Source organism: Athene noctua, chromosome 19, assembly GCF_965140245.1.
Source record: "Athene noctua chromosome 19, bAthNoc1.hap1.1, whole genome shotgun sequence".
Classification (NCBI taxonomy): Eukaryota; Metazoa; Chordata; class Aves; order Strigiformes; family Strigidae; genus Athene; species Athene noctua.
In genome coordinates this window covers 931,726-949,085 of record NC_134055.1, presented here as the reverse complement: position 1 = coordinate 949,085, position 17,360 = coordinate 931,726, and the positions used below count along the sequence as shown (strand labels likewise).

The following is a 17,360-nucleotide window of genomic DNA, read 5'->3' as shown; positions in this document are numbered from 1 at the left end:
GAGTCCCCGCTCCAGCGCTGACCTTGCCGCCAGGCTTCAAATGCTGAGTTAAAACCCTCTGCCCTCCTCCCTCCTGCACCTGCGGCGGCTTTGGGCTGGGAGACGCACGAGAGATGAGAATCCGTGTGATCTCAAAGTTTATCTGACTTAGAGTTCTCTGAATGCGACACAATTACAAAAAAGCCCACCCAGGTGAGTTTCCTCCCGATAGGCAGGGATGGGCTTTACCAGTTTCACGCTTGGCCTAGATTCAGGTTATGCCGAGGCCTCTGTCGCTGGGCGCAGCCAGGGAGGGGGCTGCTGTCTGGGAAGCCCCCCCGGCCCCCGACCCGCTGCCAGCCCGGCGCCAGCTCCCCCTTCGCTTCACCCGGCTGACCAAACACCGATCCTGTATCTTCGCGGCGGACAAGCGGCTGAAGTTATCTGCGTTTCTGTTCCCTCGCCTCCTCAGGGAGAGGCACGGAGCGGCTGGCCCCGGGAGCTGCGAGCCCCCGCGGAGGGCGAGGCGTGGCCGCGCCGGTCGGGGGGCTGCTCCATGCGGGGCTCCCGCACCCCGGAGCCGGGGGACTCAGTCTGAGCTTGGCCCACGGGTACCCAAGGCAGCAGCATCGCTTCCGCCAGCTCAGCAGACACCCCCCCCCCCCCAAGACTGCTCTTTTCCAAGCAACAAACTTCAGCACAGACCCTTCTCCTTATGTTTGTGCTGCAGTGATTGTAGATTTCTTTTTTTTAATGTTAAGAAACTGGAAGCCCTGGTTGCCCAGGCAACTTTTACTCTGTGGTGTAAGGAAGCTACAACTTTAAAACTGATTTGTTTTTCACTTCTGTGCACTTAAAAAAATTCCACAAGAGCATCACTTAAGAGCCACTAAACCCTGACCCGATGTGGAGGAAGCTGATCTATCCCAGGAAGAAATCATGGATTTTCATGTGACTCCAACGCCGGCTTTTGATGGTTGGGAAGTTTTGCAAATCAGCTGCTGGCTCTGGTGAGACCGAGTTGATCGTTTCATTTACAGTTGTCACGGTTTCACTCCTCATCACACATGAAACAGGGAGCTGAGGCCAAACAATGCACTGTAATTGTCTGCTGCAGGGATCAGTACCCCTGCAAGAACAATTCTGAGCACAAAAGCTGTATTTAAAAGGTGCTTTAACCACCTAGCCACACTTCAGCGTGTGTAACATAAAGCACAAGCACGGTCCCACCGAAAACAGGCCTGAGTGTGAAGCTGAGAGCAAAGAGCCCTTTGCGGGGTGATGCCATCGTGACCCCCCCAGCGCAGGCAGCTGGGCAGTGCTGAGGAGTCCCTCCTTTTATTTAAACAGCAGTGACCAAAGTAGAAGCCACATGTGGGTCTGCTTTTGCTCCCCACGAATATCCGATTTTCTTCCTTTACACGTAGCTGCCAGCTTCCAAGCAGCCTTTACCCACACGGATTATGACAGCGAGAGCGGCGCCGCCGCAGCAGCGGCCAACACCTGATGCAAGAGCAGTCGTAACACCTCGCTCCTCCGTGCCTGCTCTTCTCGCTGCTTCAGAGCTGCTCCTCCGTCCTTGTGTGCATCCCACTGGCCGTTATTGGGTAAACAAACCAGACACAAACTACTGTTGTCCCTGCGCAGCAACAGTCATTTATCAGCATAAAGAATTTTCCATTTTATAGCTGGCTGTAATTAAATTGCTTATTCTTATGCCAAGATTAAAAATAATGACCCCAATTCTTTCTCTGCGCTCGCCTCACAAATAATGCTTGCCCTGTAGTTGGCATTAGTGAGCTTTAAAAGGTCTTGTTAAAAAGCTCCCCTTATAAACATTATATTAGCAATTTAAAAACACACTTTCAAATAAGAGCTTTTCCAAAAGCGTATTTCAGCTGCTCTGTGCTATTACATGGCATTCACTGATTAAAAATTCCTCATCAATGAGCAATCATGAAAGTGACTTGCAATTTTGAGCTGGATTCCTTAACTCTTTGCTCTCGGGATCGCAGCCGGTGCAGCAAACCACCAGGGGCGGTCCCTGAGCCACAGTCCCACCCGCAGGACGCCCAGGCGACTGGGCAGAGCCCCCAGCCAGCTGGCCAGGCTTTCCGCTCCGTAAGGAGCTTGGATTCCTACACAGAACGGGAAATAAAGCTAAATCCTAAGGAAAGGATCTTATCCTTGCAGGGACTGCCACGGTGCCACAGATGTAGAGCAGGACAGGGGGACGCCGAGGACCCGCCGCCCCCGCTCAGCCCGAGCCCCCAGCACTGGCGGCAGAGGTGCCACACTCGCCCGCAGCACTCTGGGCTGTTGCATGACTTGCACCAATTCGGGGCGTTCCTGCTTCCAAAGGAGCTAAATTTTCTCTGAAGTTGTTCAGGTGCAAGGAGCACTTTGTTGAAGGAGAAGTCGCCTGCCCCAGCTCAGCCCGCCCTGCCGGGACGAAGGGCAGCCCAGGGAGCAGGGAACGCGGGCGCCGGTGCCCCGCAGCGTCACGCCAGCAGAGGTGACGTCACCCCCGGAGCCTGCGGAAAGCAGCGCCGGGCAGGATCAGGCCATCGGCAGAGTGTAACAGTGGTACCTCTGCTTGTGCGAAACCCCGGCTGGTTGCCACGGGAACCAAAGCCATGGTTTCCATGGTAACTGCTTCATTCGGCTGGCTCCGGGAGATGAAATCCCGCAGCGGTGCCGGATGCACCAGCCTGGTACCACCGACGGGAAAATACAGGTCACGGCACAACAGTCCCAGCGCAGCGCACACACGTCACCCACGGAAACCACCCCCCGGCAGCTCCCCCCGGCCAGCCTGTCCTACCGCAGCTCCTCCCTGGGTTTTCCTCAGAGCCTCTGCTCAGTGTAGGATTACGGTCTCACTTTCCCCAGACACAGTGTAAAATCAGGACGGGCTCGACCCAAAGCTCGGGGAAGTTAAAGCAAAGTGCTCAGCACTGGGGGAGGCAGGGAGGGGCCCTGCGGTGACCAGTCCTCAGCGGATGGTGAGAGGTGACCGCTTGTGCGTTGAGGGAGGGGAGGAGCAGAGCAAGGACTTCAGGCTCCCACTGTTTGTGCACCGATTTCAGCCCCCCAAGCTCTCAGAGCACCACCACAAGCCTTTCCAGGTGACACAGAGCCCGTCCCACGCTCCTCGCAGGTGTGACCACCAGCCCCGGCTGCAGGCCGACGCCATCACGGCTGCGGCCCCGGGGATCCTCCCGAGGGGACGAGGCGACGTGCAGCACGGCCTGAGCCCCGGGCACGGGTCTGCCCGCAGCCCCCCGGTGCGCGCCAGCAGCCTCCACCCAGCTCCTCCCTGTGTTTCAGCCCCGGCCAAGGGTGGCAGCCCAAGAGCACGGTTGGGTTCCAGGGGTGACTTCAGCCTCTCACACAGGCAGCGAGCACAGGGACTGCGGGGGCTGCACCGGCGTTCTGCCGGTACAGAGCAGTGTTGCTGGGCAGGGGCTCGTCATCGTCACGTTTTTAGGCGCCCACCACTGTTCAGAGTCTGGTTGCAAGGGAAGAGATGAGTATCTACACAGAAATACTTCAGAGAGCAGGAAATCTGCCTGCAGCAATCAGGGGAAGATGAGAACATGCATTGCTATTTACATTTATTATCTGCACATTGTTAGCACTTAAACTCCTGGACTCCTGGAAAAATTAAAAAAAACCCCACGACATTGGGCCATAATCTCTGGCACAAAAAAATACAGCTGAAAGGTGGGTATCTGCACTGGCCTTGTAGATCCAAGAGGACCCAGCCTCCTGAAGCACTGCTCTCCAGCCAAAGTACAAACAGTTACTAGGGTAGAGGGTAGGAAGAATCCAAATCAGGAAGACAAAGAATAAATTCAGGGAAAACAACAACAAAAAAGCAGCAAATGACTGGAACACACAGTATGAACACAAACCAGGGCAAGTCACAGCCATGCCCAGGGCCAGTCACCAAAACCATACTGGCTTCTGCCAGTCAAGCAGATCTGGTCTATTCCCGGATATGACTCTCAAAGTTAAGAGAAATTCAGTGTTAAAAAAACTGATTATTTGCAATGACTAGGTGTTAAGTTCGGTTGTGTGTTTTGGTTTTCCTATTTTTAGTTTTTTAAACAGTCTCTGTCATTCACAAAACAAGCGAGATGCTTTCAGTGACACTAATGGATGCCCGAAAGACTCGCAAATACCGTGGTGGTTGTTATTCAGAAAATTATCCCAAACAAGTTATTTTAATTTGTTTGGTGTGGGAAATAACATCTCTGGTATAACCGTAATAATTTTCTGCAGCAAGAGTAAAGCACGCTGCATTTCAAGGAGTGATGATGATGATGATTATTACTATTATTATTATTAAAGACCCAACTGTGGATGCGAGCCCCCTGCGCCGGCGTGACGGTGTACAGACGGCGGTTCTGGGGGTGACACCCAGATCTGCTCCGCGGGGATAAGGAGGAGATTAACGTGGAGACATTATCGCTACGTCTACTTGCTGCAGCATTCTTGAATTTTTCTTGGATGCACCTCGCAGCACCCGCTGTGGGAGTTCTGGAGGGGGCCCGGCCCGGCGCTCCCTTTGTTCGTGTTCCCGGCTGGCGGCCGGGCAGGACACGGCAGCGAGCGGCACGTCAGGGCCCCAACGCTGCTGCCCAGGCTCCGAGCGCCTGCCCCGGGGCACGGCTGCGGGGGCTCCTCCTGGGCGAGGAGCACCCCTCAAAACACGCCTCGGGCAGGGGACGGCGGTCCCAACACCCGCGAGCGCGGCAGAACCACCCTCCCCAGCAGAAGAGGACGAGCACCAGGCACCCGTGGCAGCGGGAGGCCGAGGTCGGGCTGACTCAGAGGAGACGTTGTCCTCCCGCACCACCTCTCCTCCCTGTTTCTCCATCCTTTAAGGAGGTCAGTGCCAGTTACTCACACCCCGATGGCTCCACCTACGGCCCACGGAGCAGATCTGGGTCACCAGAGGATTTCTCTCTCCACCTCCCTCCCTCATTGTTACTGCGGCAGCGGGAGGACGCAAAACCCGGTTGTTAAATACAAACCGAGTTCAGCACCTGTGCGAGGCCCTGGGCCCGAGTGAACACCCCTGCCCTGTGCTGGGGGGTTCGGGGCTCCCGGACTCCCCACCATGGGGCCGAGGTGAAGCTCCTCTGCACCGTACAGCACGTGCCCCTGGGCTCGGGCTGCCTCGAACAGGTCAGGTCCATAAAGTTCTTCGATATGAAGCGATAGGAAGGCGCCAGCTGCCAGGGACGGTGAGCTCAGAATCCCAACCCACTCTACCCCGAACGAGGACTGCAAGAATCGAGCAGCTGTCCACAAACACACCCAACCTGCAGGATGAAATCGATCTCCTTTTAGAGACGCTTTCCTCACCCTTTTGGGAAAAGGAGAAAAATAAAAGTTGTTCTTCCTAACACCGCAGGAAGCTGCGCAACCACCCTCAGGTGGTTAGTTCCTGTTCATTTAAAATACAAATATAGCGAATAATCAGGTACCTGCCCAACGGATGGCACCCAACTGGCACCTACTGTGCGCAGGACAACAGGGCGCCTGCCACCTACCCTCCTCCTTCCACCAGAGCCGCTGTTTTCAAAGACATAATTTTCCCTAAATGCTGTCTCAGGATGACCTGAGCAGCCTAGTGATCCAGATCAAGATGTACCTCGGCGTGACAGGACCAACAGTCCCCACTTGACACCCTCGTTATCAGACTGCGGACTCTTTTCTCCTATGGGTGCTATACTGGCTGTCCCTGAATGAACAGGAAAAAAAACACGAATCCATTTTTTTCTGGTTGATTCGATGAACACACTCACATCCTGTGCAGAAGCAGCTTCCCCGTTTCACCAGGTCACCCACGGCCCGCGCGGGGCCACCCCACAGTGACAGCGAAGAGGAAGAGACAAAAAAGAAATCACAGCTGCACAGGGAAAAGCGTTTGGATAAAACCACAAGGACTGGCAAGTCCAAGGCGCAGGCAGGATCAGAGTCACCATTAATTTTTGATAAATAACAACTGGGACGGGGAGCCTTGTAAAAATCTTACTCATATCTGCATGTCCTCCAAAGCATGTTCTATCAGTATTTCTATCACATCGCAGTAACACTGACACGACAACAGGAGATCAAGCTGATACCAACTTCCTGCCGCTGCACGACAGGCAGTTTCAAAATCCCCATTTATTATTTTGCAGTTGGCAATGTCTGGCAAGGCTGCCACCGACACCTACAGCGGCAAAGCTGCGTCTGCCACGGCCTGAGCTCCGCCACACTTCGGCACACACGGTGATTATTGTTTTCTTGCAACTATTTGTAATTTTAATTGGTCGGTGACTCCCTCACTGTAATTTCAGAGGATCAACACACACCTTTGCTACCGCTAACAAGAGCAGGAACCCAACCCACCTCTGTAACTCGCACCACGTGGCCCCGGGCCTCTTCCCTATCAGGCTCTCAGGGAAGAGCAAACCACAAACCAAACAGTTCCGATGTCAGTCAGGTTTTTGTTTGTTCGGGGGTTTGCCTTGTTCTAAAGGGAGGTGACTTCTGCAGTATTACGCATAAACATAAAGCCTGTGCGATCAAGCTGCAATGACCACTGCTTTCGTCCCACCGCAGGCCCACACTCTGGCAGCAGACGACAAGCAGCACGGGCCAGGCTACAACACAACCATCATCTCAACGCCCCGTGCTGTGCTCCACTTACAGGTTGTTTTGGATTTTACAACCCTGAGTGTTTCTTTAAACTACTGCTTAAACGACAGCAGTATGATAGATGATGATTCCCTAACAATTATAAAAGCAGGTACAAGATTAATAATTCTGTTTACCCTTTCCAAACTCTCGTGTATGAGTCACGAGTGAGACACTGTTAAAACAAATTCACCACGGCTTTTGGCAAAGGTTAAGAAACAGCTTTCACTCATTCACCAAGGTTCAAACACTGGGCATTTTTAAAGACTCCATTGCACGAGATCTTTCGTGGCTGCTCCTGCAAATAAAAATGCACCGAGCGCTCTCCGGACGGAGCCTCCCTTCAGGCAGACCCCGCTGCAGCTGGGGGGGCGGGCAGAGGGTTTGATGTCGGAGCGCAGCTGCCTGGGAGCCACATCGGTTCGGGCACACGTGCCAGATTCGGGGCGGGAATCCCACGTTTCTTCTACGCGGTGACCAAGGGGACGCGATGCCAGGCTGCTGTGTGCTAAGCACCGTCCCCAGCTACTACAACGTGCCTGACCCCGGGGGAAGCTCTGCCCGGCTCGGAGCAGCACGCCGAGTGCCAAGGGGAGGAGGCTCTGCGAGCACCCCCCGGCTTCCCGGGTGAGCTCCCCAGCTCCCGCAGCAACGTGGCCCCACACCCTCTCTCTGACACTAAAAGCAATTCCTCAGCGACTCCGCTAAGGGCAGGAACTAGACCCCGCACTTGCTGTGCCAGAACGGCTCCCACTGACCCCAGGGGAAGGTCAGCCCTACATCTGAATTCTGTTTCACATTTGTAAACAAGTTCCAACTTTCTTTACTCAACACTATTTTTTTTTAAAGGTCTTTTTTCTCAGCACTTTCTGAAATGTACAGATGACACCATGCTGCACGAGCACAGCCTACTGTGGCTGGAAGCCTTTATTATTGGCAATGAAATTCCAGCTAATCGGACAGATGGAATCAATTGTATCAGGTCAGGTAAACAACGTGGAGCAGCACCGCTCGGCACATGAGTGCTGCTCACGTGAAGGAGGCCCTGAGAGTACCGATGGACCCAGTTCGTACCGGGCAAGTTTTATAGCAGTTAAGTAGGTTCCCCTAGTAGCTGGCACAGAACAAAAAAATAAGTTACAGCTGAATTTCTCAAGGTGGGGAACTTAGCTGGATGCTGCATCCCAGTTTGGCTTGTGCATTTTGATCAATAATCCACCACTACAGTGCCTGAATGTGAATGAGTTCTACTGACACAAGGCCAACGTGACACCAGGCGTGGGGGGGTTGTGCCTGGGGTACGGCCCCTCCTGCACCAGCAACTGGCACGTTCCCAGTGTCCTCCTTCACCTGGGACACACTAAACCCTAACTGAAGCGTCACAAGGGACTTGAAAAACCCACTGGTCTTTGTTCTGGTCCTCTGCACTAGACAGGGATGAATTATTGTGCTCGGGCCCTGATGAAGCACCCTATAAATCAAGCCAAACCAGAAGAAGAGTCGCTGAGGTTATTACCAGGAGCATTTAACGGACGTGAAAACCCTATCTGGCCCATTCACATGTCCACCAGATCAGCTTCAGGGGGACAGCACAAAGGATTTCTACATGCACTATTTAGGCACCCTTGGGCAGTGCTCTGCACACATTCCGCCTTTGAGGGAGTCAATTCTGTTGTTTATTGTTGGCACAGATGGGAAACGGCATCGCCTCTAGGTGCGCAGCGTGTCGCGTCAGGCGGCTCGAAAAGCCTAAAGAGACCGGGTGAGGACAAACAAACACCTCATACAAACGGTCAGCATTACTGACCAGCACAGTAAGTCAGTTCTCGATGGGTTTCTGTCCTGGCAGGAGGTCAGGAATGAGCTCCCCACTCTGCTGCTCCTCACAGCGACCGCGTGCCCTCGGCCCCGCCGGCGGCACCGAACACGCCGCTCGGAGCACAGAGGGGGCAGAGGAGCGTGCGCTGCCAACAGCGGCCACAAAGGACACAGGGAACTCGAAATAACCAACGTGCTCACGGTGAAAAACTGAACCAGCCTCCTGCATCGAAGTGCAGGGACGGATGCTGACACGTCCTCTGCTGCAGGGTTACGGGTTTTGGGTTACGGAGGGACAGGGACTGTCCTCCCGCCCGGGGTAACCGCCTCTCCCATTGTGCCTATCAGCCTGAGTGTGACAAACTCCTGTTCTTCTTTCCATCTGACAATGATTTGAGACCTAAGAACTTCTGTCCTTGCTTTAACTTCAATCTAAAGCCGTTACATATGACAAAGGAAAATACCATGGGTCTGGGCAGCGGCGACGGAGGCAGCAGGTCGGCTGAGGCCACAGTACGGGCACGTGAAGCCCATTCAGCTGAGGAAGCCCACGTCTGTAATCAGATGAGGAAATCAGGCACACTTCCCTCAAAATGAACAATGCAGTAATTCACTTGCAAATCTAAAGAGACGTCAATTACCTTGAGTCCAGTTCACCGTGATTTTTTTTTTTTAGCATGAACATGGTTGGGTTTTTTTAGCTCCTGAGACAGGCATCAGACCACAGAAACTGTAAGGTGCTGCCTCCACTCCCTGCGAGGAGCCGGGGGGAGCTGCAGCCCGGCACCTGCCCCAGCCTCCACTGGCTTTGGAAGGGGAAGATTTCCATCCTATTTTACTGCGGTAGAATAGTTCTCTGCCTAGTTGGTCTGCAGTTCAGGAGACAGCAAGAGGCCCATTCACACAAGCCGTCTTGTGACTTTTAAATTGCTTTGCCACTTGTTTCTACACTTCTCTAAGCACACACAACCAGAAAAACCAAAAGACTGCTTTGCAACAAGAATTTATCTGGGTGATTCCTGGGGAGACTACAGGCATGGCCCAATGGCGAGGCCTCGCTCCAATACCCGTCACCGTGGGGTACACAGCCAGCCCCAGCTCCTGGCAGAGAACGGAATCCCACCCTTCCTGCTCCTTCCTGAGGCAGTAAATGACAAACTGATTATATCAGGAATCATAAGTCCATCACAGCTATTTTCTATCTCTACCATACAAGCAGCAAGTAGGACTGGTAGAGGATGTCTGAATTTATAAGCAAAGTCCACGTCTTGAACAGAGCAAATATTCCTCTGTAGGACTGAGGCCCAACATCTGCCACCACAGCGTGTGTCCCCCCAACACTTCTGCCATGTCTCAGCAGCACGTGCAGTAGGTTGGGTGACAGTGGCACCCTGCTCTGCAGTCTTCAAAGGGCTTGGCTCTTCGCCTTCCGCAGGCCCTGGGAAGCTGCGCTGTGTCTCACAGTTTGTAAGCAGATTATTTACTCAGCGTTTGACTCTGGTTGTGGTGGGGAAACTGGCCAACAGGCAGGACTCCCAGCGTGACCGGAGACCACAGCTGTGCTGCTCCCGAGCGTCCCGGCTCAGCTGTCCCGACAGCACCCGGGGAGGACACCACCGGGGGAGGACACCACCCGGGGAGGGACACCACCCAGGAAGGACAGACACCACCCTGACATCAGCCTACGCTAAATACGCAACAGAAAATAACCCCTGGAACGGGGAGGTGTGTGGGTACCATAGAGGCAAGCCCAGTTTGAGGGCACAGACGAGCAAACAGCCACGCTTACAGGCTTCAATTAGCTTCCAACTAAGATGACTACAGCAGTTCCTAGGAGGCAAGGGATCCTTCGAAGAGAATCAAACCACAACAGCCAGCTGCCCAGCCATGAACCGTGGCTGACGCCCCCAGCGCAGGGTCCCGCTCCCCGGCTGCCCCCGCGGCACCTTCGCGGGCACAGGCCGCACGCGGAGCAACCCCCCCTCGCCGCGTGGCTCCAGAGGGACGGGGCGCTCGTCCCCTCGCTCTCGGCCGAGGCCGCAGGGCTCTGCTCTCCCAGAGCCGACAGCATTTTCTTCCCACCGCCTTTCTTTCCTACGTCACTTCGCACCTCTCTGAAACTTTCTGGCATTTTCACTCCTGTTTTGCAGGAGGAAAGTGCAGATCGAGGGGCGAGGTGGCTGCCGCTGTCACGGGCTGTGCCGCGGGGGACAGGAGCCCACCCCGCTGCCGTGACCCACAGGGACAACTCCCTCAGCCAAGAGCCACGGCACAGCGGCGGACACCGCCCCAGGCTGAATCACCATTCAAAAGGATTTAACTTCCAGCTGCGTTCAGCCTAATTTCCTTTGTGCAACAGTGTTTAATTGCAGAGATTCTAATTTACTGTTGCAGAGCACAAGCCCAGCTCTAAGGATAAATTAAAATGACAGCTCCATGGGAAGTTCAGAATTCAACTTTCCGACTTATCTGATTTGATGCAGATACAAATATTTAAATCCAGCCAAGGAAACAAACAGCCTGTTTCTAAGAAGTTCCAGCTGGAACGAGGAAAAAGGATTTTGCCGGAAGACAGGCTGCAACAATTAGTGCACTGTCATGCTCCTTGCGGGCACAGATCATCGGCTCAGCAGAGCTTCAGGGCCGGCACGCTGCACTCCTCCTCTGCCAGGCTCATTTGGGTTTGGCTTTTCGGTGTTTTATTCCCCTTCAGTGAAAAACTACTTTACTATATCGAGAATAAGAGGTTTTACTTTTAAATCATCTTTGTACAATTCCCCTGTTCTCTTTCCAGGGGGGGAGAGGCAAGCACCAAGCCCGTCGAGTGAAACACACCGAGTCTGGCGAGGGATTTGCTGCCAAAAGGGCAACAATTCCTTTTTTTTTTTTCTTGTAATCATGACCAACTCCGTGCTCCTGCCTGCAGATGAGGCTGGGATTCACCTCGCCCTGCCTGAGCTGGCAGGAGGGGTCCCAGCCCTGTCTGTACCCCTGGGGAGAGGCACGCATCGTCTGCAGGCAGTTCGTCCCGTCCCACGCTGACACACGTTATTTTTGGTGAGACACGTCGAAGCTAAATTCAAACCGAATCTTAAAATTTATTTTTTTTTTTAAAAAAAGATCCATTTCTAATTTTGAACTCTGAAAATTCAAATCTGATTTCTAACAATCTGGTATTTTTCAGGCAAATAAACAAAGCGCTCAGATTTTTAGCACAACTGCATCCCATGATGCAAGCGCAGAGCCGGGGGAAGCTGCTGCCAAGGGAAACACTCCGCTGGGGGATCCTGCCGCCGCCCAGCCCCGCGGGACGAGGGGACGGCCAGGCGCCGGGACGGGGGGCGCCGTGCCAGCCAGGCCACATGAGCCGCCCACTGGCCCCGGGTCAGGCCCGGGCACGCAGCCCGCCGGCTGGCTCGCCGGCTGCCCCGGGGCTGGCGCTCGCCATGTGCTCACCCCACACGTGGAGGTGGACGTCGCCGGGAGGTCACCATGACCTTGGCCGCCGCGGGCTGACCGACCCGCCCCCTCCGGCACCGCCGACGGACAGACGGATGGACAGACAGACGGACGGACGCAGCAGCACGCAGGTTGGCCCCGTCCCGGCGTGGCGGCCACCCTGGGGCCATCCCGGGTGAGGGGGCAGCTCTCCTCTGCAGCCTCGGGGCTTTCGTTGGGTTTTGCTGCAGCACCGCCGGCCCCCACCTGTCCCTCCCACCCGCAGCCCCCCGACCCTGCGAGTTCCACCACAAAACCAGCTCCACCACCCTGCGAGGGGGAAGTTGGAGCGACAACACTTGGGTAAGAACGTTCCATTTCTCCGCACTGAAACTGGTGGGAGAGGTGGAGGGCTGCTCCCCGAAGCCAGCCCGCGGGGAACGGGGGCAAGCGGGGGAGTTCCCGAGACGCTGGCGCAGGCACCGCACACCCGAGACGAGTCAGAGCAGCAGCTCCTGCCGCGACGCACGCGGGCAAACCGGAGCTGTGCAGGTACAGCCACCCGCGGCCTGACGGTCCCCGACACAGGGGAGTGAACATTGCACCACTGACCACCAGAACTTCTGCATTTTCACTCCACTGAACGATTAAATACGCTGCAATTACATCACCCTGGGACCCCCTTCAGCCCAGGCGGTGGGCACACAGACCAGCACTGCACACCGCGCAGTCGACAGAGCTGATCCCAGTCGTTCCCATTCCCAGAGTGGATCCATGCTGGGAAAAGCAATTCAAAGGCAGCACTGAAATGGACACCGAGTGCCAGAAACTTAAAGGAAACAAACTGCGGTTCTGAATCTGTGAATACCTTCCGGACCATCACAAAAGCAGTTTACACTTCCTAAGAGGACGTGACCAGAGTTTAATCCCCGGCAATTCACAGAGATGTTGGTACATACGCTTGTGGGCGGCACAAACTGCACTGCGCCTAAGCCTCACAACACTTCGCCACGGATCCAGAGAAGAGGGAGAGGAAGAATCGGCCATCCCCACCGAGAGCCTCAAAGAGAATTTTAAGCTGTCTTCCAAAGGCACAGAATAAAAACGCTGCCAGGCTGCTCACGGGTCGGTCTGCACCTGCTCAGTATTCAGAGAGCGTCGGCTGCCGCGCCACAACACCCCCAGCGCGGCCGCAGCTCCAACGGTGACGGGGTCGCTCCGTCTCCCTCCTGCCCACGCCAGCCTGCCCCACACCAGGGCAAAGGCGCAGATCTCTCCTAACGCCCATCAGGCTGCAATACAACCGCACCTCCAAAATGACCTTTTAAAGCAACAAAGATCTTTTTCCTTTTGTTCGCCATCCTCCAGAGGCCGAGCACCATCGGAATGTGCCCCAGCCAAAGGCTTCTCCGAGGGAAGTAGCAGGTGAAGACTAACGAGCAGGGCTGAGCTGCTCTAACTGCTCTAAGGTGCTGAGTAATTACCGACTCTCTGAAGCTGATGCAAGTAATCAATGTCCAATACTTCCAAACATAGGAATGAAATGGTATTTGAGAGAGACTGAGGAAAATGGGCAGAAAGCGAGGGAAAAAAGATGAGACTTTACTGTGGAAAAGCCCACAGTGAACAGCCCTCAGCACCCTTTATTCCAGCCAAAATGTCTGAGGTCTCCCGGCTCTCTTCGTTTGCACTATCAATTTTGCAACTCTTCCACTTCCCAGATGAATTTTAATTGCATCGCACACTATTGATTTCACAGTCACCGAGGTCACCTCTAAGAATTTCTTTTGTGCTACCATCAACCACTTTTACAAATATTAAATAAGCAAACACTCACACTTCGCTCAACCTGCAAACACCACAACCAAATTTATCTTTACTTTCTCCCAGACTGATTCTTGGTAGCCCAGAGCTTCACGCTGCAACCTCAAACTCCAGTCTCTCCCCGCCTCCAAGCAAATGACCTGTACTTACATCTCCACCTCACCAAACATCTGAGACATTCACAACCAGTCTGTCCCTTTCGGTTACACAAACAGAAAACCTCCCCAAAACACACGGATTAAAATTCACCTCAGCCCAAAAGGGTGCAGTTTAAGTTTATGCAACCTGGATGTCCCTCTTTAAAATCACCCAAATCATCAGTTCACTGCATTGCCACCGCTGGCACCGAGGACTTGGGGTTAACCGGGAACTTCCAGTATAAGGAGACTGCATGAAACACGTGCTCCGAGGAGATCCAAATGTTCTGGAAATCTGGAGTTTATGAATGACTATTCTCACACAGGAGGCGAAGGAGGAAGGGGAGTTTTTCTCTCCCATTTCTCCTTTGCCCTACAGGAAAAAGACAAGTAACTTGGTTGAAGCAGTTACCACCGTTCTCTGGCTCCACAGGACGGCCGGCAGCGACGCGAGCGCGACACCTACCTGGATGTATCTCAAGGCACTCCTTAGGACGCTGAGGTTTGAGGTCTTCTTGTCGTCTACGTTGGGGATGTTGCGTTTTAATGTCTCAAAGCACTCTTTCAAATGCGCACGTCTAAAGAAAACACAGGTGGTTTGTCAGCTTGGGGGAGCACACACCAGAAGTCAACAGAGAGCTTCATTTGGGCCTTAATCCAGCAAAGCACTCACACATGTGCATAGCAGTCCCCGAGCCTACCTGCACGCTCCGACCCAACCGCTCACCCAGCAGAGACGAGGGGTTGCGTGCCTGGACTCTAGTCCTAGCTTTGCTAGGAAATCATTGTACAATCTTAAGCAAAATATTTCATCTCCCTGTGCTGTTGCTTCCACTTTCACCACATTTCCAATTCATAAGTTTTGGATCAGGAACTGGTCTTTATTCTGTATTCACGCTGTACACCGACCCCTGATCTTGGCTATTTTATTACTTTGAACCAAAAGAGAAGTCACACCGTTATGCACGTGGGGATTTACTTTGCGGGATCAGGGCTTTGCAGGGTTATTGTAATGCAGTTATGCAGTTAAGTAAAACATACTGGGAAGCAAGAGATGCAGAATTGAGCTGTAAGAAAGCAAAGCAATACTGCAGGATTCATTAAGCGTCACTAAGAATTGTGTTCAGGTTATTTGTTAAAAAACAAACAATCAAACAAAAAACCGCCAAAGCCAAACAAATATTGACAGACTATAGGCCAAACAAAAAAAAAAAAGGGGGGGGGGAATTACAATTTTAAAAAAACCCAACAAAAACAAACCCAACCAAACCCCTGGCTTTCTACGCACCTGTTCTTCTCCAATTTATTATGTACTTCCCTGGTCCCAACCCTGTAACCCAAACAGAACAAAGATAAACTCAGTGTCAGGTTTAAAACTACTGCCATTCAACCTGTACTTCCAGCAGGGTGTGTGTGTCTAGGACATACAGGTAAATATTAAAAAGCAACAGAGCTGTTCAGATATCACTGTTTTAATATTAGCTGCATATATATTTCTACCTATACTGTATCCAGATAAAATCCAAACTTTCCACGCACATTAGATGGGGCGAGCATTACACATGTACCGCACAAAAGACACGGAGGGGTATAACGTGTGTATGTACACACAGACACGGCTACCAGCAACAGGGAAAGACACAGAGTAAGAGCTGTATGTATTTATACAGTTCCAGATAGCCCAGATTCTGACCCATTTCTGATCTACGCCTACACGCCAGTGGGATAAGATTCATGCAGTTTCAAATTAAAGTGTACGGCACTTGGCAGACATACTTCAAACTGCTTCAGTTTTTTACTGCGCCTGAAATAACACAGCTGAGCATAAATATGGAATGAAGTAATCCAGGAATCCTCCAGTCACTGCTGAAGGAAGAACCAGGGCCAGATTCTCGCTTTTGGGGCTCCGGTCTGTCCCCACCCTCCAAATCAGAGGGGTACTTTTAGAAAAAGCCAGGAATACTTTTAGAAAAAGCCAAATAAATTCACGATATCTTAGTTTTTCAGCTACAGTGATGATAAAGTACATTAGTAGACTCGTAGAGATGTCAAATATATACACTATGCAAAGTAATTATTTGCCTTTGGCTGATAACACCCACATGGAGGTGAGCATGTCAGGAGGTACCTTAATATTGAATAAATATTCAGGTATTTGAAAACAAATATTTGACAGCCTTTTCCCACAGAACACTTGCAAGCTGAAAAAGACATCTTTTCTGTGCTTTAAACGTACAGAGCAGTTCTGGGGAGACTGGGAGCACGCACCCTGGGGTAACCCGCCGAGCCGCGTTCCAGGGAACCTCTGCAAGGCGCCCAGCACCAGCCGGGGACGTCCTGGCGCGGCCGTGCCGGGACCCGCAGCCATCCTGCACCCCAAAACCCTCCGACCGCGGCACAGAGGGGCGCTGGGGCAAGAGCCGCCCCCCGCGGGAGCGAAGCTCAGGGCGCCGGCACAGGAGCGGAGCCAGCGGGACCCCCCCACACCCCCCCGCCGCCGGTGACAGCTTCGCCTGGCTGAAGCACAAATACTCTTATCGTCTCTGCAGCCGAGCGATTTATAGACGAGCTCTAAAGACCACAATCTATCTTAGAGGAATTACATTGGCATTTTACAAAGGTCATTATCTTTACCAATTCTCATCTGCATTGCTTTCGCTGTTTCCTTCTACGCTTCTCGGATCCCTCCATCCCCAAGGACACCGTAATGGCTATTTTTGTCCGCTCCACCTCACACCTCTCCCTGCTCCCACACGCCGACACGGGAAGTGCTGCTCCTCGCGGGAGGCCCCCGCGGAGGGTCAGTGCTGATCCCGGCCTCCCCTTGCCAGGGGGTTACGGCCGTTCTGTGCCACAGCTCAGAGCAAACGTCCTAAGGGCCAGAGGACCTGGGGAACAGAAGGTGAACTGCCACGTCCTGACCTTCCGATACATTCAAAACGCCGACCTCCATCCCGGAGGGAGCGAAAGGCAAGGCCAGATTTTGACCAAGCCAAACACACTCCTCCCGAGGAGGTCAGTGCCCAGCAAGGATGGCGTTTTGTCTGTCCCGCCTTGCGGGCCTAGGCCGGGGGGACCGGAGCGAGCAGCAGGGCCCCGGCTCCGCGGGGTCCCTCTCAGCAGGGCACCCGAGCCGTGCAGGAGCGGGACAGGGCCGCAACAGGGAGGTGCCCGCTGGCGTTCTGTCCCCCAGGTCCCGAGCAGACCCCCAACCCTGCCCCGGAGCGGGGGCACGTCTGCGTTACTGCCCCGACCAGGCAGGACACGCCGGGTGACTGAGCCCTGCGCCGGGGACCAGCATCTCAACCACCAGTGATGGACCGGCTGCAGGCAGAGGGGAGAGGGGCCAGGGGGCCAGACAGGCCCCGGAGGAAAGGCTGAGCAGATCCAGGTCATTCACCCTGCAGGAAGGAAGGCTCAGGGGCCAAGGGAAACAGGTAAGAGCTCGCTGCAAAGAAGGGGACGATT

General features: G+C 53.7%; 1 protein-coding gene across 2 annotated transcripts in view; it reads right to left on the bottom strand.

Annotated features, from left to right (window-relative positions):
* The window catches only part of MNT (MAX network transcriptional repressor), a 45,687-nt gene that overhangs the window by 12,351 nt on the left and 15,976 nt on the right, over nt 1-17,360 (bottom strand). For both annotated transcript variants that reach the window (XM_074922809.1, XM_074922810.1), the window contains exons 3-4: nt 15,181-15,222; nt 14,359-14,470 (exon numbers count right to left, since the gene is read on the bottom strand). In XM_074922809.1, the coding sequence (XP_074778910.1) occupies nt 14,359-14,470; nt 15,181-15,222 (154 nt within the window). The remainder of the gene's footprint in view (nt 1-14,358; nt 14,471-15,180; nt 15,223-17,360) is intronic.